The sequence below is a fragment of the Girardinichthys multiradiatus genome, chromosome 3 (assembly GCF_021462225.1).
Source record: "Girardinichthys multiradiatus isolate DD_20200921_A chromosome 3, DD_fGirMul_XY1, whole genome shotgun sequence".
In the NCBI taxonomy this organism is placed as follows: Eukaryota; Metazoa; Chordata; class Actinopteri; order Cyprinodontiformes; family Goodeidae; genus Girardinichthys; species Girardinichthys multiradiatus.
This window is the reverse complement of record NC_061796.1, coordinates 15,493,754-15,514,784: the sequence shown is the minus strand read 5'-3', so window position 1 is coordinate 15,514,784 and position 21,031 is coordinate 15,493,754. Positions and strand designations below refer to the sequence as shown.

Genomic DNA, 21,031 nt, shown 5'->3' with positions numbered 1-21,031 from the left:
AAGGAAGAGCTGCTTCAAACTTCACATCTGACCTTGAAAATTAGGAAAAAAAAGTCATGTCATCTCAGATATTATCTGTGATTTTGGGACATTGTCAGAGATAATTTACAAAAGATAATTTGATTTTGTCAAAAGGGATGTAAAATCCGGTCCGGTCCGGTCAGATCTCTACCGGGTCTAGCTCGCCCCACCGCCGGTAGAGCTGGCGAAGCAAGTTACTACGGAGCGGAAAACTCCGAAAACGTCGGAGCACGTTTGAAATGAAGCGATGTCTTGATAAATCAAGCAGATTTTTCACGTCTACACAGTTATATTCCCGCACTAAAAACATTGTAAAAGTTAATTTGTGTCACAGAAAGTGTAATTTTTCACAGTTTACTCAGCTTTTGTCACTGTGGTCCGCCATGGCTGCCCCTGTTTGACCAAAACGCTTCGACCCGCAATGAATCATGGGAAAAGATGGACCGCGAAGGATACTCACAACGCATCCTTCAAATCGGGCAAAAGGACACATTTGTCGGCAGCATCTGACAGACCTTACGCGCCGCGCTGTGATGTAATCAGCCCACAAGTACGCACTTTGAAGGATCCAGCCCCTGAATTGGGACACACCCTCGGCCTGCACATGGATCCTCCTCCTTCCTGTATATTGACCAATAGGAGAGGAGCTGGAGAGAAGAAGGCAGCCCTCCTCATTTGCATAATGAAGCAGAAATGCATACGGTAAAGGAAAAAGAGAGACGAGGAAATGTCAAAAGAAAAAAGGCACGTGTAAGGAAAAGGAAAAACAATATATATATATTTCTGCTTTTATTTTTAATTTTGTCAGGATCGGTCCTCCATAGTAAATCACTATGGCTGGTTGGTTTCCCATTCTTTTCAGATGGATGTTTATTTATATAGCGCCAATTCACAACACATGTTGTCTCAAGGCACTTCACAACAGTCAGGTACATACATTCCAATTAATCCTAACCCTTGAACAGTGCAGTCGGCGTTAGCTTTTTATTCAAATTGGATAAAAGTTGGATAACAAGTTTTTCTAAATGCAACGGGCTTTCTTAAGACCAAGGCTTGTGTTTTCTGTGCACTTAATGAGGTCGAGGATGAATTTTATTCTATATTTTGGTGCCCTCTGTATTATGGTCTGAGAAATATTTTAAGAAGATGCAACAGAAAAGTCCCGATCTGGTTGACCGAAGCAAATTTGTTAAGTTGGCTATTTATTCAAGAGACTTTTGATGTAGCAAAATTTACTGAAAATGGTTGGCCGCCAAGACAGAGTTTTGTTTCCTTTATAATGCATGTTCGCTATTTAGTCAAGCTTTTGTAAATGTTTTGTTCTGTCTTGTAAACCTATATTGGCTGGGCATTACACTCTGGTGCATGACATTTTAATAAATAAATCAAATCACATTTACTTGTTTAGAAATACCATTCTGAATGTATAGTTAAGCCCAAATTATTCCCCTGGAATTGAGCACCAAGACTTGATGAGCTCCAAGGCATTGATGTTGAAAGGCCTCTTTGCCATTGCCCTACTCTTTAGCTCCCTCTACATATTTGTTATCTTATGTCATTTAGGACTGCAGGTGAGCCACTCCAGAACCTTTTTATTAGTTCAAGTCATCTGTCAGGGGTATGAATAATCTGGTGTAATTCCTCCTTGGAAAAGTTAGATGTTCTTCTTACAGCTTGGAAGAGTGGCTTGGTACTTTGTCCCAAAGACCTGGTGCTTGCTGTGAGAAAACTTTCCCTTCTCTTTAACCACTGTGCCGATAAGGATTGATGTGGAGACACAGTAGTTGGATCGACGGATGAAGGCGAGCGACTACTCCTCTATTTGTAAAAGTGTGAGAGCAAACAAACTTTCCAACATTTTGGCTCTAAAAAATCTCATCACTCCTTGTTATCAGAAATGGGGTATTAAGTCTTATTTAATGCTCACTTCACGTTTTAACACTTGTTTTTACAAAATTAAAGTCACAAGCTCTATTTTACCAAATGTAATATTGGTGTTGAATATTTAAACCCAGGTTTGACCAGTTAACATATTGTGATTTACAAGCTTATCTGAATGTAAGGTGGTCTTATAAGGCCCTAAAAGCGATACAAATGCTCTTGTTGCATCTTCACAATTGAATAAACGTTTAATAAATTTCAAACTATGTTAAATATAATATAAGTCTAGAATTCTCCAGTGAAGGTATGATTCCATGTAGTTTAAATTTAGAACTAGAGGCAATCAATTGAAGTTGAGATTTCCTTAAAATATGCCAACTTCAGCGTCAACACCAGCATTTCAAAATGCTTACAAGTTCACCCTCAAACAATTTAGAAGTGGTGGGAGCCTCTTGATGCTCTTGTGTCCGAGTGCTGTTGAAGTAGCCCAACAGTCAGTCTTTGTTAGTTAGCAACTCAAGAACTACTTCCTTTCTACTACAAAATAAAAGTGTCCATAAATTCTCATAGATACAGCACATTTAATCACTTGTAGTCTTACCCAGGGCTCATGATAAAAGCTCACACTCACTTCACCAGACTAAGCAACGATCCAATATGGTGGTGATTTTCATTACACCCCCTAGCTATAACGGACGTTACACTGTAACTATGGTTCAGTGAATTCCTGGATGACTGCCAGTGGCAGTAAACAAAGTGGATATGTCTCCTCGCACTCCGCGCAGGTCGAGATTAAATGTAAACAAAGTCACGCACGTGACACGTAGCCCACCTGGGTGTGCATCTATAAGTAGCACGTGGAAGGCTACGTTCGGTCTCTGGGATCTTCTCGCAGGGGAGAAGTTCCGAGTGACAAGTGTGACTGGCAGTCATCCAGGAATTCACAGAACCATAGTTACAGCGTAACTTCCGTTCTGTTTCATTCCTTCCTGACTGCCAGTGGCAGTGAACAAAGTGGATGACTTATGCCAGCAATGTCACGAGGAATGCAGTACTCACCCACCTCTCAGTTAGTAGAAGGGGCCAGAGGCAGGATTGCCGAGGCCAGTGCGGACACATGTGCCACATTGAGGCATTTCATTCCTTTGAGGCGGTAGAAGCGTGCAAACGTGCACAGTGTTGCCCATGACGCCGCCGCGCATATATCCCCCAGCGGCACACCCCTCAGTGCCGCCCAGGACGTAGACACACTCCTGGTGGAATGGCACACAACACCAGAAAGAGCAGCTGCCCCCACAAACTCATAAGCCAACGCAATAGCATCTACGACCCAATGCGACAGCCTGTGCTTAGAAAGGGCTCGCCCCCTCTTCTGTCCACCGTGGCACACAAACAGCTGGTCCAACTGGCGAATAGCACCTGTAGCCACCATGTACAGCTGCAATGCCCGGACCGGGCACAGCGTGTTAGCTAGCCTCTGTCTCTCGGACTGAAACGGGGGAGGGCAGTATGCCCCCAGTTCAATGGCTGTATTCACATAGCCTGGGGGCAGAACCTTAGGGAGAAAGGCTATGCTCGGCCACAGCGTTACTCCGGACCCACCTGCCTCCCAACGCAGGCAGGTAGAGGTGATGGCGAGTGCGTGGAGCTCACTGACCCGCTTGGCTGTTGTTACCGCCAACAAAAAAGCAGTCTTAACTGGCACCAGTTTCAGTGGGGCAGCACGCATAGGCTCAAAAGGTGGCCCACTCAGGGCCTTCAACACCAGTCTCCGTAACGGGGGCGCAGCCTCCTTGCACACTCAGGGCCTTCAACACCAGTCTCCGTAACGGGGGCGCAGCCTCCTTGCACCCCGGAGAAACTGTGACACCAAATAGTATGTCCCCACTCGTCTTCCATCCACGACGTCGTGGCTGGCTGAAATGGCAGCCAGGTGCACCTTCAGGGTTGATGCTGCCCGTCCGGCCTGGGCCCTGCCGAACCAATCCCATATCTGCCGTACGACCTGAGGATGCAGCCTCCAATCCTCGGGGGGAGCCACTGTCGGGACAGGTAGTCGGCCACAGAGTCCTGGGTGGATCAGAACATGGAAGTACGTGTCCTTCAGGCCTGGTATCACCGGCGTCCTTCCACGGATGTAAACCACTCGCCTGGACAGATTACCCGAAGGACGTCGCAGGTGCAGAGCATCCGAAATGGCAGCACCTTCAAAAAGTGGTTCAACCCCCTGAGGTTCAACACCGGCTGAAGGGAACCGTCCTTCTTTGGAATCAGGAAATAGGTTGAGTGAAATCCGTCGGCCTGCGAATGTGGCGGGACCACCACTATAGCCTCCTTGTCCAGCAGAGTCTTTATTTCCTGCAGCAAGATTGCAGTTCGTGCAAGATCTGTGACGGGAGTCACCCTGACACCTGGAGGCCGACGGCGGAACTGCAGCCTGTACCCTTGGGACATAGTTCTTAACACCCACGCATCCCTGCAGTGGGTTTCCCAATAGGCCAGGGGCCGTTGTGAAAACCTCCCTGCCGTCGGGCTGCAGCCCTCAGGCCGCCCTCTGCTGCCTGCTTCGGCCTCTGGGGGGGCGCCGGCACATGTCCGGGCCCGCCAGAGCCCCGCGAAGTGGTGCCCGTTCCACCCCGGGCTGCCGCCAAGCCCCTGCCACAGCGCAGCTCTGCTGCGCACTGTGCGGGAGTGGCGGTCCGAAACTGACGCCACGGGTCCAGCACATCACGTCTCCTGGGTTGCGGGGCAGAGGGTCCCATGGCCCCGCTGCGACCACCCCAAGCTTCAGGCGCCTGGCAGGACTTCCGACGGCGCTCCAGTGCCCTCTCGGCCTCCGGTCCAAACAGCTGGCCTGGTATCACCGGCAGCCTCCGCAAGCTCTGCCTACAGTCATCAGAGATCGGGGCCTGTGCCAACCAGACCTGGCGTCGGGTGACCACCAGAGTGGACAAAAGGCGATCGAGTTCCCTGGACATGAGTCCAAAGGCACAAAAAGTCGTCCGTCACCCGACATTGGGTGCTTGGACAACGGGCCCTCTCCCTGAGCGCCTCATCTGGGGAAAGAACCAGTGATGCAGTGATCCACAGGGGGCATGCGGTCCAGACCATGATCGCCAGGATTGCCCATGCACGCCAGGATCCGTGCGTCTCGACCATGGTGGGAGAAGCTTCTAGGATCCCCCCAGCAGCGCTGAAGCTCTTCGAAGAAGGCTGGCGACGGTGGCACCTCGAACGGAGGGGCCGCCGGAGCCCGGCGAAAAAATGGGTTTCCCATTGGCCGGGCCATGGGTGCATTGTCCAGGTCAACTTTGGTCAAGGCTGCCAAAATAATTGCCCGGAGCAGGCATGGCTCCTCCACTGGGCCAGAGCCAACTGAACTCCCAAGGGAATTACCTGAGCCATCATTTCCTCCAATACTCGGGGGATCCCCCTCCCAATCCCGAGGGTCTGGGAAGGGGTCTCGCTGGTCCTCGAGGGACTGGAACTCTGAATTGGAGGCCCTCCCCCGACTCCCAAGCTGCTGCTACTTGGAAGGCAGGCGTGGGTTCTGTGGCCTTGAGTAGAGCCTTGAGCTGCTCCACCTCGTCCCTCAAAGAGTCCACTTCCTCCCGAGATGGGCGCTCCAGCCAAGGCCTCTTCCTCCGTGGGCTGCGGCATTCTTCCGCTGGTGCACCCCGCAGGCATCCCTGAGGGTGGCAGCTCGGCCGGGTCTTGGTAGATTTGCAGTAGTCTGATACTCCTTCCATTTCAATATGATTGCTTGAACAGTGTTTACTGCCACTGGCAGTCAGGAAGGAATGAAACAGAAATGTACTCCGTTTCACTTAATTACTGTGAGATGGTTGGATAATTTTGTGCTCTTCAGGCAGACAGCTCAAACATTTACATTCACGGTTAAAGTCCCTGCTGGCTGCTCAGTTTTCATCAGCCTGCAGCAGTCACAACACTGGATCTTCTCACAGCTAATTTGATGCAGGTGCCAAGACAAACGAGTTGATGCATCCAGGCAAGTCACAAAAAAAAGCCTCCTAGAGACTGTTTTCAAGACGTTTTTTAGAGGAGGTAGGGCCATAACTACAAAGCATGACTTTGGTCGGTCAGAAGCACAGTGTCCATAAATGGCCATTGAACAAAAAGATTATTTGTTTAATTAAGCTTGCCAGAACCAATAGTCAAAGAGAATATATACTGGATTACAACCTAATACATCATTTATTCTAACAAACCTTTGAGGGCCATTCAGACAAAACACACTGACAGTGAAAGCCTGTTGCAAAGATCTGATCCATGGCTACTGTGAGAAGCACATCTTAATGTCAAAGTTTTATAGATTATAAAACACCATTTATTGTAGAGGGCAGGATACAATGGTGGTGGAGAGCGGTTTTGGCTATTTATTTTGATGAGATGACAGCCGGCAAATGTTCAGCCTTAAAGTGAAAAAACAAAACAGAACAAAATGTTTTTGCAATTGTTTTTCAGTGTGTATAAGTGTATGTAGTTAACGCAGAGCCTTGCATAGGTATTTGCAGCCCTTGAACACTTTGTCTGCTTACAACCACAAACATCAATCCTCTTATTGGGATTTTATGTGACAGGCTAACACAAATCAGTACATAACTGTATATCAGAACTGCAAAATGAAAGGAAACCTGAAAAGTATGAAATGCATTTGTATTCAGCCTGAGTCAATACTTAAAACCAAATTTCTCTGAAATAACCTTCTCTTCTTCAGCCCATCCTCAAGTGTTTTGCAGTCTCTGACAAGGTTTTCTTTCAGGATTATCTTGTATTGGGCTCCATCAGTCTTGCCATCAACTCTGGCACGAACACGTCACTGTGGGGGTGGTTTGATCAGGGCGATAAGCAGGGTTGGTTTTTGCAGGTAGGCCAAAACATAACATTTTGCCTCTCTGTCCAGACCATCTTGTGCCACATTTATTGTCCCACAAATATCACACTTCTTAAGGATTTTTTTCAACAATCTGTAATGAATTAACAGATTAATAGTTGGTCTGTTAGTCCCTCCAACCTGAGCTGTGGATCTCTGCAGCAACTGAGTGAAGTTGACCCCCCTATCCCCCCACCTTATTCAGATGTAAAAAACTGGTGTCAAATGTTTGTGCTGCAAAGATTTTCATTTGTGCCGTTATTTTAAAGTAGGAAAAAAAAACTAAAAGTCAACCAATTTTGCTCCACTTTTGAGCTGGTTTGTGCTGCTAATATTTATCCTTACTTCACCTTTATCAATTTGAAGATTTTAATTCAATTCAGTTTTATTTATATAGAACCAATTCACAACACATGTCGTCTCAAGGCACTTCAGAGAGGGTTTAGAATGGTGCAGGGTTGTTGGGGAGGTTAGAATAAATTACTGAGTGTTAGAGTTTGGCTATTTTAGAATGGGCTATGTGTAGGGGTACTAAGTAAAATAATAAACTAACGTTTCCAAAGTAAAACCCACCTCTTGTCCAATGACCGCTGGAGTTATAGGCACCAGCCCCCCACATGACCCTGCATGCATAAGTGGGTATAGACGATGAACTTTAATTAATGCCTGAATTTGATTAGTTCAGCGTTGAAAATGCTAACCAAACCCCTATTTTGTTTGTCTACAGTCAGACAAATCAATGAAGATTGATTGACAAGATGACAATAGTTTTTGTAAAGGATTACCTGCAGGTTCTGGCTTGTTTTTCACACTGTATTTGTCCTGTGGCCTCCTTCCCATAGGTTTGGTCTGTACTGACTCAGTACAATAACTTACACCTTCACAAGGAACTAAGAACCCTATAACAGATTTTTAAAAACTGGTTTGTATTCCTGTTTGATTTGTTATGCTTTTTTTTACTGCAACAACAAAAAGGTTAAGCAATAAACTCACAGAAAATTATAATATTTAGCTAAAATTACATTTATCCAAACAATCTATGTCCAGTGTTTTTCACAAAATATTTGCCTTCTAACTAAAATATTTACAAAATTAACAACAGTAAATAAGCTGCTGATGTCATTCCAAATGATACAAAAGCAAACACAACAATGACATCTTCATTCAGTCACTGAATCCGAATCAGTGTCCTTCAACTTTTACAATCAGGCTGAAAATGACGTCTCACTTCCAGGTGGAATATTTACAGTATAAATATGTCATCAAAACTGACAAATATTTTATGAAGTAGTGGTAACCAGTCCTGTAAGCAGCAATGAAGAGACCAGACTGCTTCTCTGTGGGGCTGTTCCTGTCAAGGGTCAGCAGCAGAGGGACTTCCATCTGCTGAGAGCCTCTCTCTCTGGGAAGCTTGGGCTGATTGAGCCACGCCTCTCTGGAGGCTGGAGGGTAGTCAAATAGATAAAAGTCATTAAACACTTCTTAGAAGCGGAGAGGCACACTCCCTGTACTTCACTGCTAATTGTGATAAAACTGCTGGCTGGCAGATGAAGCCTCGCTTCTAATTGGAACTATTTTAAAAAGTCAGAAATCTTTAACTATTTGCTCAGAAAACTTTCGCTGCTTAGCTGCAAAACTTCATGAGTCCATGACACTCTGCAGTCCTGGTGGAGTGTCAGGGGAACACATTGTGCCAGTCTCCAGTGGATTCAGGAACCACTTCCAGGTCAAGTTCAGGGGTTACCTCGACCTGAGGCGGCGGCTCTTCCTGGCGCAGGGACACTTCTTGTATTTGATCTGTAAGGGCAAAAAGAAGAGGGAAATGGGGGTAAAGTTGCACAACAGTTCCAGTGAAATAGTTCCCTGGAAATAAAAGAGCTCTAGAAATCAGAGGAGAAGATCATTAACACTATTCACAGAGCAACACCGGCAGCTCTCAGTCTGAAAGCGATTTGCTGCAGGCTGTCAAGCAAATGAGACCATCTGTCAAAAAGCAATTTTCCTCTCCTTGCTAAAACATTTGTTTTAATATTTTACATTCTTGTTTTTTTCTCTTCTCCCTATGAAAACGCAATGAGCACAAAGCAAACTATATGAACCAGTTGATAGATATGATATAGTCTCATTGTAAGTTGTAAATATGGCAGGAACCATTCAACTTAAAATAATTTAGCATAAAACAGCAGTTTGGCTCAGGCGGGGAGGTTGAGATGCTGTTTCTCTGATGCTGCAGGCCACATAATGAATTGAATTTCACAGTAGGAGCCGCTTTTGTTATCTCTCTGTCTCTTTGGAGCGTATCTGAAACTCCTAAAACTTGTATTTGCCAAGTTTCTGGAGTGTGAGCAACACAAACAAACACAAAAAAAACACAAAAAAAACACAAGTAGAAGCAAACTGACTTCTAAAACCGATAACTCAACATTATTACAAAACAGTCCTGTACTACTTAAAGGCAACTCCTGGCTTTAGAAAGTATTTCAAAGGTTTTTTTGGTTGCTCTCTTCAATCATTTGAATCAAGTGCATGGTTATTTTTTTTAAATGTATAAGTTCGACATTTTCATCCGGTTAAATACAAAAGGGAACTAAACAAAAAACTAACCAACATTTTGTCTCAAAATAGAAAAGATAAAGAACCACCTTAGAGTATATCTTCAGGTCATTTGTTGAGAGTGCATTTTAGTAATCAAGTATTGTACTCAGTGTATGTAAACGTATGACCACATCAAAGGTGTGGGAATATCATTAATTAGGAGGTTTTAATGACCTATTTAAACTGAAGGGTGAAATGATTTCATAACTTACAGTTTCAAGGGTTTATAAAACAAGAACTGGGTGCCTAAGTCTGAATTAGTTTTAGATTATTTTCTAATCAACGCAGGGTTACAATACACACATGCACAAACATATACATACACACCACTAATAACTGGATAAATGCCTCTTAGCAAGACTAATTTTGGCGACACTTTCTGAAGCCATCAACAACCTTCTGGCTGGACATTTGACAACTTATATTTGTAGAATTAGTGGCTCATTTTTATTGGTTGGTTTCTTGACACAGCTACAGTTTTAAAGTGTGGTTTATCATCAGGGCTTGGTGAAGTCCAAACTGCAATGAACAATTAGGTCTACAGAAAGGATTGTCAGGGCTGACCTTCACTTCATCCAGGACATATACAGGTCTAGGGTTAAGAAAAGGGCAGCCAACATCTCTGCGGATCCTACACATCCTGGACACAAACTGCTTAGACTTCTGCCTTCAAGTCGGAGTTACAGAGCATTCATTTAAAAATGGAGTTGCAATAGTGGCAGATTCTTCCCCGAGGTTGTCTCTCTGAAGAACACAATAAACACCTTATAGCCCGAGTAGTCAGCTACTCTGCTGTGAAACAGTATACACATATTTGCACTATCACAACCTGCCTTTTTTTCCCCTTTTCTATATATAAAATGTGGCTGTACATACACATACATGCACATACTGTTCCTCTTATCCTTTATTTCCTCTAAAATGTAAATATTTATCCCTAATGTCTGTACGCTGTGAGCGCATGACACCGAAATCAAATTCCTTGTTTGTGCAACCAATCTTGGCCAAATAGGCCGATTCTGTAAGCATGTGGAGAGAGGTTAATATTTTCCCATGTAAAACACTGTGACTAGTTAGCAGTAACCCATCATTTAATTTACTGAATTAGTTAAATTACTTAACTTTAAGTTATTCTCTAACAAAAACACAACATGATCCAATTTGTCTATCTGATTTTACTGAGAAGAGTGTCAGAAAACACAGCCCAGTAAACAGTATTTCTGCACCAACAAAGAGACGCTCAGAGAGCTATTATTCAAAGCAGTGGGGTGTAGGATTCTTTAAACCTAAGAAAAACAACTACGGCAAACTGAACTTTTTTAGATGAAAAATACACAACAAAGACATAACTGATGGTTTATCTAAACGCATCCATCTACAGATCAGTGCTTAGTAACGCCTAAGTTAAAGCTTAAGTGTTTTAATTTCATCCCAGTGAAACATGTTTGGACAATCTTTTTCCTTCCATGAAACTGTGGTTAAAACTTGCATCAGCTGCAGCAGGCTGGCTGCACATTTCTACAGTGAAAATCAGTATAAAACTGATTTAAAATTATTTTGAAGACACGTGATTTGTTATGAAGGTCAGACCTTTACTTAATTTAGTCATATTAGTCTCCTCCTACTGCATTTAATACACCATAAAAAATCTTCGATGTATTTAAACATTATTAATAGATCAACACAAAGTAGTGCATCATTGTGAAGTGGAAAAAGATCTGTATATATCTTTTTTGAAGTTTTTACCACATATCAATCTGAAAAGTGTGGCGTGCATTTGTACTCAGGCCTCTTTACCCTGATACCCCTTAATAAAATGCAGCCAACACATCAGTATGGTGTGAGAGACTGGTGCTAGTGTGGATAAAAAGCTATTTAAGTAGCAGGCAGCAGACTATCAGTCACATTGTTTACATATTTTCTGTGGGGTCCCACAAGGAACAGTGTTGGTTCCTAATGTATTTATTGTGTATATAAATGCTTTGTGCAAACAAACAAAATTAGATTTGTTTTATTTGCAGATGACAAACAGATTGTGCTTGGGGGAAGATTTAGAAAAGCTTTTGGAGATGATTGCCCAAGAAATGCATGAATTAGTGATATGGTTTAATAAAAACAAATTATACCTTAAATGTCAATAAAATTAAATTAATTCTATTTGGAAACAGTATATAAATACCAAAATAAATGTAAATGTAGAAGCTGACATACATACAAGCTAAATTATCAACAAGTATTTCAACTTAAAATCACAAATCCCTCCAACCGCAGTACTCCTCCCTTATTGTACCAGGTCTGGAGTACTGTGTAGAAGTTTGAGACAACATACAGAAAACAGCACTTTATGCCAACTCCAGAAAAAAGTACTAAGAATGATTAACAATGTTGGCTATTGTGAACAGACAAATATGCTATTTTAAGTCAAATAATAATAGTCTTAGTGTAGAAATACAGGAATGTCCAAACACCACCCAGTTAAAAAAAAGATTTAAAGATATTTAACTGAAACAGTTTTTAGTCAAGGAGAGCCTGACAAATACATGACCTGTATTGATAGGTCATGTATTTGTACCTGTTGTACTCCAAGTCCATGTACAATGTTATGATTAGCTGTGTATGTATATGTATTTATGTATATGTGAAAAATAATATAATGCAACTTGTAACTTCATAATAAACCCATTTTTAAATGAGTTAACGGCCAATGTTGAATGTTGGAACACAGGTATAATACCTAATGGCTACCAATGGATCCGTCAACATGAAGAGACAAGGACAGTTTTGATTTTGAGGTACAGGGGTGGGAATTAATAAGTTTATACTTCATCCTACCAGATTCTGAACACAACATTGAGCTGTTATACTGTGAAATCGCTGTTGGTCACACATATTTTCCTGTTTCTTTTACTTTTTTTTTTTCAATTCATGTTCCAAATAAACTACCAGCCTTCAGAGGGCATCTGTGTGTGATTTCATCCTAGTCTATATTCAGATTTTTTCACAGGTTTGTTAGAAAACATTAGTGAACAAACTGCATCATAAAGACAAGGAACACAGCAGGTCAGGGGCCAAGTTGTGATGAGGTTTAGAGGGTTAGAATATTAAATATTATCCCAAGATTTTATATATATCTCAGAGCACAGTTCAATCCATCATCCAAAAATGCAGTACAACACAACAGCAAACCTGCCAACACATGGCAGTCCACCTAAACTAAAGGCTAGCCATGCATAAATCTAGTCCTTACGGTACAGCAGCAAAATAAAACCTGTTATTGAAAGAATATCATAAGAAGTCCTGTTTGTAGTTTGTCATTGTAGTCACATAACCCTGAACACACCCTTTTCACTGTGAAGCAAAATAGTGGCAGCATCATTCTGTGGGTAAACTTTTCTTCAGCAGGGAAAGGGATGCACATCAAAGCTGTTGGGAAAATGGATAGAGCTTAATCCAGGGCAATCCTGGAAAACAACCTGTTAGATTAGATGCTGCAAAAAACCTGAGACTGGAAGGTCACCTTCCATCCAGACAACGACCCTAGAAGTACAGCCAGTAATACAATAGCATGGTTTAATCTCTATATTTGAAAAAAAACTGACAGAGACACAAGCATAGGAATTTCATCTGTATTTGCAAAGAAAGGTGGGTCCATGGAGTTTTGACTCAAGGGGATGAATACCAATGCGCAGGACTATTTTCAGATTTTTATTAGTTAAAAAGTATAAAAAACTGAAACAATCATCTAACTCTTTTCTTTCATATCACAACTGTGCTCTACATTGTGATAGTCCAGCATAAAAGCTCAATAAATTCCACTGATTTTAATGTGACAAAGGGTATGAATACGTTTGCAAGGCACACAACGTGCATGTGTTAAGGTAACCAGGAAGGCTACTATAGAAAAAAAAAAGTTTGGTTAGGGTTCAGTTCACCAACACTGAAGATAGGTAAAGGGAAAATGTCTTGATGAAGAAGAAAGCAGAAGTGAAGTTCACAGAAAATGTTTCATGACGGTATCATCAGGAGAAATCAACAGTGAACAGAGTGGGGCTTAGAGAGACATGGGCATAGACGCAGAGTCTCCCAGGTGTATTCTGACGTGTCACAATGTGATTCAGACACCATCCTTTGTGGAGAAGAAACCAAATTAAAGTTCCAAGTGAAGTCACAGTGAAAAGGCCTTTGAAAAAAGAAAGCCAATATTCCCTCTGGGAAACTAAAAAAAGAATAAGGTGTTATGGGCTGCTTTGTTTCATCAGGCATATGGTGCCTTAAATCGGAGCAGGACTCAACGACACCCAAAGAAAAGATCCATAGAAATCAAGATGCTGTGGCATTAAACATCAGCAGAGTGTTACAGAGCTCTGCCTCAGATTCTGAGTGTAGCTCTCTTAACAGGAGAGTCAAACAGGAAAGGCCATGACTAAAGGATGAAAAGGAAACAAGAGATTGCAAACAACAAGATAAGCTACAGATGAGCCCAGAATTATCCATCCATGCTTTTTCTAACTGGAAATAATTTTAACATGTCAGAGAGGCACAGTCTGAGTCTCGACTTGAATCTGATAAAATAATCTGTGTAGAGGGCTAAAGATTAGGGTGATAGCAAGGAGGCCTTCCAACCCCAAAGACTTATTGATTTTACTAACCGTTCTAACTTCTTTTTAAGACCTATAATAAAACAAAAGCATTAAAATATTACTTAATATTTAATATAAATATCGCTTACCTATTAATTATTCCTGTTCTGTGCAGTCAATAATTATTTAGATTAAGGTTCTGTTTACATGACAACAATTTATTGAAAATTCCTTCCTGCTTAGAAAACAGGGTAGAAAATAAGCACTTTGTTGGAAAACCGCCATTAGATTCAAAAAAGTCAGCAACACAAGTACGTACTCTGAAACCCAACATTGTTGTTGTCGATATCTCGGTCTTCTGTGGGTTTTAAACTGGTCGGCAGAGGCGTTTTTAGGGTCTCAAAACATTGGGGGCTTTAGCCCAAATCCAAAATACAGGTCCTTCTCAAAATATTAGCATATTGTGATAAAGTTCATTATTTTCCATAATGTAACGATGAAAATTTAACATTCATATATTTTAGATTCATTGCACACTAACTGAAATATTTCAGGTGTTTTATTGTCTTAATACGGATGATTTTGGCATATAGCTCATGAAAACCCAAAATTCCTATCTCACAAAATTAGCATATCATTAAAAGGGTCTCTAAACGAGCTATGAACCTAATAATCTGAATCAACGAGTTAACTCTAAACACCTGCAAAAGATTCCTGAGGCCTTTAAAACTTCCAGCCTGGTTCATCACTCAAAACCCCAATCATGGGTAAGACTGCCGACCTGACTGCTGTCCAGAAGGCCACTATTGACACCCTCAAGCAAGAGGGTAAGACACAGAAAGAAATTTCTGAACGAATAGGCTGTTCCCAGAGTGCTGTATCAAGGCACCTCAGTGGGAAGTCTGTGGGAAGGAAAAAGTGTGGCAGAAAACGCTGCACAACGAGAAGAGGGGACCGGACCCTGAGGAAGATTGTGGAGAAGGGCCGATTCCAGACCTTGGGGGACCTGCGGAAGCAGTGGACTGAGTCTGGAGTAGAAACATCCAGAGCCACCGTGCACAGGCGTGTGCAGGAAATGGGCTACAGGTGCCGCATTCCCCAGGTCAAGCCACTTTTGAACTGGGGAGAAGGAAATGCCAAAATGCCAGAAGTCCAGTGTCAAGTACCCACAGTCAGTGATGGTCTGGGGTGCCGTGTCAGCTGCTGGTGTTGGTCCACTGTGTTTTATCAAGGGCAGGGTCAATGCAGCTAGCTATCAGGAGATTTTGGAGCACTTCATGCTTCCATCTGCTGAAAAGCTTTATGGAGATGAAGATTTCATTTTTCAGCACGACCTGGCACCTGCTCACAGTGCCAAAACCACTGGTAAATGGTTTACTGACCATGGTATCACTGTGCTCAATTGGCCTGCCAACTCTCCTGACCTGAACCCCATAGAGAATCTGTGGGATATTGTGAAGAGAACGTTGAGAGACTCAAGACCCAACACTCTGGATGAGCTAAAGGCCGCTATCGAAGCATCCTGGGCCTCCATAAGACCTCAGCAGTGCCACAGGCTGATTGCCTCCATGCCACGCCGCATTGAAGCAGTCATTTCTGCCAAAGGATTCCCGACCAAGTATTGAGTGCATAACTGTACATGATTATTTGAAGGTTGACGTTTTTTGTATTAAAAACACTTTTCTTTTATTGGTCGGATGAAATATGCTAATTTTGTGAGATAGGAATTTTGGGTTTTCATGAGCTGTATGCCACAATCATCCGTATTAAGACAATAAAAGACCTGAAATATTTCAGTTAGTGTGCAATGAATCTAAAATATATGAATGTTAAATTTTCATCATTACATTATGGAAAATAATGAACTTTATCACAATATGCTAATATTTTGAGAAGGACCTGTATTTAGATTTCAATATGACAAGGTAATTTAAAATTAAAGTAATAAGGGACATGTTGTACCAGTTTGCTGTCTCGGCTGGTTTTAAACTGAATGTAAATGATTGTGAATCAAACAAAAAAGATTTGCAATAATTTTACTTTTTATTTTTGTTAGAAGCTGAATGAAGGATAAGGAGAAACAGAGTTTAGCCCATTTTGCTGAAGCAAATAATGACACATTTTGAGGTACTTAGAAAAGAACTTGATCTGAATTTTTGCTGACAAAAGTTTTTCTTAAACTCAGAGATGTTTACTTTGGGCCAGATAAATATGCTTCTTTTGTCATCTACATAAATGACCTTTTTAAACATTATATTGTCATCAAAGTGTCCCACTCCTGAGACTCCATTGTCTTTATTCTTATATTTCAAAAAAGGAAAGTGGTATAAAGTTGATTTTCCTAAATCTTAGTCAAATGGTAAAATCCGAAAACACATTTATTTTATTATGCCAAGAGCTTTCGAAACATTTTATTAAAATTGTTCCTTCTTTTCTGAACCTGTTCTCTTTTACCGCCATCTTTTCAGCCCTTTATTCCACTTCTGGAGAAATTTGGCCTGCCAAAAATAATAAAAGAAACATTTTACCACCCAGTCTTTTGTTCAGCACTGAGGATGTGAGACATTAGTGCAGTTCTTACTATTAAACACTTTGAGAGCAAAGGGTGTTAAGTTGTCTTTAAAATACAGCATAGAGCCTCATCCTGGACCGTATCAGTACTAATATTACAGTTATTAATAACTGTATACATATGGTATGTATGTCTCACCTTCAGTGAAACTGTATCCTTGTTCAATTAGTTTAGTTTATATAATATTTAATGTGTAATTCAGAAAAATAAAATAGTTAACTAATAAACCTGTGATTAATTACTATGATTTATATCTTAATTATACTGCATCTTTAAACCCAGAGCTGTATGTTTAGAATCAGCACAGAAGATATGAAAGAGAAGAGGAAGGCTTATTTTTGAACTTTCTACTACGTCTTACTGGAACCAGGAGATATTTTCCTGGTTTATTGAGCAACACTTTTTTTTGTGTAAATGTAGAACTGGACTATAAGACTGGCTGCAGCAATGAGATGTAATGTGTTGATCTGAAGGACCTTTTAATGTTTTCAGCTACATTAGGATTAAATGCTTTTATTTTGACTGAAGTAAAGGACCAGATATTTTCACATTATGATGCAAATCCGGCTAGAAGCTCACAGAGAAGGTTGTTACTGTTTTCTATCATAGCCACATCATTTACCTTCACCTGTAGCTCAGGTGAAAGTCCCTCATCATGACCCCGAAGGTGCTCATTAGAGTGAACCTCCACCTCATGTCTTGCTGCGTGAATAAGTGATTAGCTGTAACTTACAATTAGCCCATTCCGAGTCAGCATTCAGGTTTTACCGCTATCTTTGTCTGGGTTATACCGCTCTGTGTCCACCTGTTCCTGAACACACACCCTCCAGGCTCCCACTCTCCGGTTGGCTCCGCGGTTGCTCTGAAATGAGCCCTGTTTGAGCCGCTCAGTGTAACTTTTCAGATAATGAAGGAGGCAGGTCGACCTGGAGTAAACTGCTGTTCTGGACTTCTCCAGAATGGAGTCCGTCTCTGGTTGTGCGCGTAGTTGCGCATTCGTGGTGCTGCGAGTGCGCAAATAACTATTTTTTGTCTTCTCCTTTTAACTCATTGTCAGGTTAGGTGGAGCGGGACGTGATTATATGGAACACAATTGAAAAAATCTGATTGTTTTTAAATAAAAATGTGAGGTCTAATACCATTTTGTGGCTGCATCTTTTTAATACTTCTAAATTTCTTCTATCAAGAAGTCCGGAACTATTCTGAAAACATCCGGGGCAGAAGCCCCGGAAGCCCAGGTCTAACTACGTGCCTGCTGGTCGGTATCCGTTGTGTTGCACAAGTGCAAATTATTTTCAGTCATACTGAACATATGCCAGGCCTTACCTCATACAGGTAGATTGAGTTTTTCCTGTCTACACAACAATGGAGACCGGTACGCTTTCAAACCGCTTCTCAAATTTTGCCATTTTCAGAGAAAACGAGTGCTTTTGTCATGTAGACAAACAGTAGAAACTTTTCTCCAAAAAACATTGTGCAAACAGGGCCTAAGAGCAGCAATAACGTCATACTGTGTGTGAGAGACAACACTCCCTAAAACAGGGTTTTTCTAATACTTTAGACATAATATTTATGGACTTGAGAGTTAACAATTTAGCTCAAAACAGAGTGACTTTGCTGTAGTCCATTCAGCCTTCTTGCTTATTTGCAGCACAAAAGATAACTTTGACTCTTCTACACTCAGTAAAAGCCTCCACTCCAAACAGCGTTAATGTCAGCACGTTTTGGTAACACTTACATATGATGCATTTACTGGTTAGAAAAAGACAGGATTTCTGATTTTTCAACCGGTCACCAGGGCCAATCGAGACAATCTTTAGATTATAGACCACAGACAGTTTCCTTGAGCATTATGGCCTTATTCTTATCCTGCAGAGGATATTGATGGCAGCTCAAAATGTGAGAGTCCCTAATCACTGTCTAGGATCTGTTTCAGTGCTGCTGCTGGACCTGGATGATGGACATGGTTAGACTCCTAACACCTCTTCCCAGATTTTGTTAAACTGCTGCAATCTGGTTAAGGATCATGTAGCACCAAAAGAAGAATTAGTAGATTTTGGCATCAAGCTGCTAAAATGTTGAACCACTGTATAGCTTATGCACTTTGTATTATTGCAGTTATCAGTTTTTTATATTTGTATTATCTATTGAAATTTGTTTTCAATAGATAACACAGGGAATCTAGGGAATAATCTCAGAGAAAAAAGTATTTTGTTTTGTTCTGAATTATCTGCTTTGCAATGACAGAATAATTCATTAAACTAAAGAGATGGAAGTCAGTGCAGAGAGAAGCCAGCCATGAAAATCTGAACAAACTTTGCTGTCGAAGTCTAACAGAATCAAGCCGAGATATGCAAATCTCAGTAAAAACGACAATTAAGAGCACTTTAATGGCCTCAAAATGGATCAGTGGAAAATGTGTGGAAAATTTCAAACACAAAGAGGGATGAAAAACAATAAAAGCAGCAGGTCTGCCAATTACTGCTGTCATTTTCAGCACATTTCAGGGAATTATCACTTAAGAGAAGATTGGGGGCAAAAATAATCGATGGGACAGACAAATGATTTCATGTGTTTGTATTAATCATAAGATTAATATGAAGCTGAACCTCAGCTCAGCTCTTCCAACAACGGCAATCTAAGTGAAATTTAGGATGATGACTCCGGCTACATAAGCTGAAATGTTTATTGCTGACATTTGTCGACAAAAACGCGGAGAAGAGGCAGATGGAAACGCCACGGATAACTGCTTAAAACGACGAACTGCTGGCTGAGCTACAGACAAGGTTGAAAAACAAAATAACGTGGTTTCTATAGAAAAATGGGAAGATATGGATGTTGTTCCCCTGCCATTTAAGATGTCTGTCCAACAGCTTCTTAAAGTAGAAACATGAGACATTAGCATTTAGTCTATGAGCTTCTCGTAATAGTGAGAACGAAAAGGATTTTGGTTCTGGCCCATTTCTCCTGACGGAACTGATGTAGCAGAATAAGGTTTGCAGGCCTCCTTCCTCACACACATTTTTGAAGCTCTGCAAACTGTTTTTCTACGAGCTGGAGATCAAGGCTTCGTGATGGCCACTCTGAAACATCAGCTTTATTGTTCTTAAGTCAATTTGTACCAAATTTGTCCACCTTTAACTTCCTGTCTACTGTCTAAGAATTTTGCCTCAATATTAATATTCTTTACTCATGATGACATCTCTCTGTGAAGTGCACCAGTCCCTCTTGTAACAACCAAACAATATGATGCAGCCACTTGTGTACTTTACAGTTAAGGTGTTCTCATGTTTGCAAGTTCCTCTATTTTCCTCCCAATGTAACAATGGTCATTATGGCCAAGCAACTCTAACTTAGTTTCATCAGACCGCAGGACATGTCTCCAAAAATGAAGGTCCTTGCCTCCAAGTGCATTTACAAACTGTAATGTGTTCCGCTTTGTGCAATGATTTCTTCTTTCTTCTTTGTTGGTACAGGTACTTGTTTCTCTGGAGTTCAGGACACACTCTTACGAGCTTCAGCCAGCATCCTCATAAGATCTGTGGTTGATACACACAGGTCACACCAAAACACGTTCATCTCTGGGACCAGAACCCGTCTCCTTCCTGGATGCTGTGATGGCTGGACACTGCCATGCTCTTCATACATACAATTGAACAGATGGAGACTTACAAAGCCATGACATCAACTGGGCTTTTCTCAATACCCTAATTAAGGGTAAGCGATAAAACGAATATATGCAAGTTCTTCCACTTGAGATGCAAAAAAGGTGAATGATGCGACTATCAAATATAAAATAATCATATCAGTCTTTATCCTTCTGCAACTAATTACTTGTGAGCTTGGGGCCAACGCAGCTCCTGACTCATGGCTCATTCACTCTCCCCCAACCATCTGGAAATCTCTTGAGCATGTGGCCTGACAAGAGTATTGTAGTGCTCCGAGAAAGCAGTTTAAGAGACAAATTATGTTTGAGCTGTGAATCAAGGTGCGATCGGGATTTAGGAAGACGAGACATTGAATAAACATGACATGACTTTTTGTATAGATGATCCTGAATAGGAGACTTATCAGCATTGCTGGAATTTGAATGAAAGCGGTACAAAAGTAGAAAGAAAAGTTTGAAAGGGGTCTGTTAGAAAAATGTGGGTTGTTGATTAGCGGACAGACTTGTGGAGACTTCTAGGTAGGGTAGAGAAGAAGCTAACTCTCTGTAGACAACCAACAACTAACAGATTTGGGTCTCCATGTAAAAACAAAAAAAGAAATTCTTAATTAACAATCAAAACAGTCCAATAATAGACTTATATTGTTAATGCTGTTGGCAAAGGGTAGTGTATTTGGTTGCTTTCCTTCTGATCTCTGCTGGCTTTCATTTGTGTTTTTTTTGATCAGTCGATATAAAAATCATTTTCTTAAAGGCTAATTAATAATCATGTTGTACTATATTTACTTTAAACCTAAAAAAAACTATCCTATAATTATTTT

The 21,031-nt window shown here is 41.4% G+C and overlaps 1 protein-coding gene across 7 annotated transcripts in view; it reads right to left on the bottom strand.

Annotated features, from left to right (window-relative positions):
* Positions 1 to 7,340: 7,340 nt before the first annotated feature.
* The window catches only part of LOC124866313 (zinc finger protein 236-like), a 100,676-nt gene continuing 86,985 nt past the window's right edge, over positions 7,341 to 21,031 (bottom strand). For all 7 annotated transcript variants that reach the window (XM_047362038.1, XM_047362041.1, XM_047362039.1 and 4 more), the window contains one exon: positions 7,341 to 8,593. In XM_047362038.1, the coding sequence (XP_047217994.1) occupies positions 8,472 to 8,593 (122 nt within the window). In that variant the 3' untranslated portion in view covers positions 7,341 to 8,471. The remainder of the gene's footprint in view (positions 8,594 to 21,031) is intronic.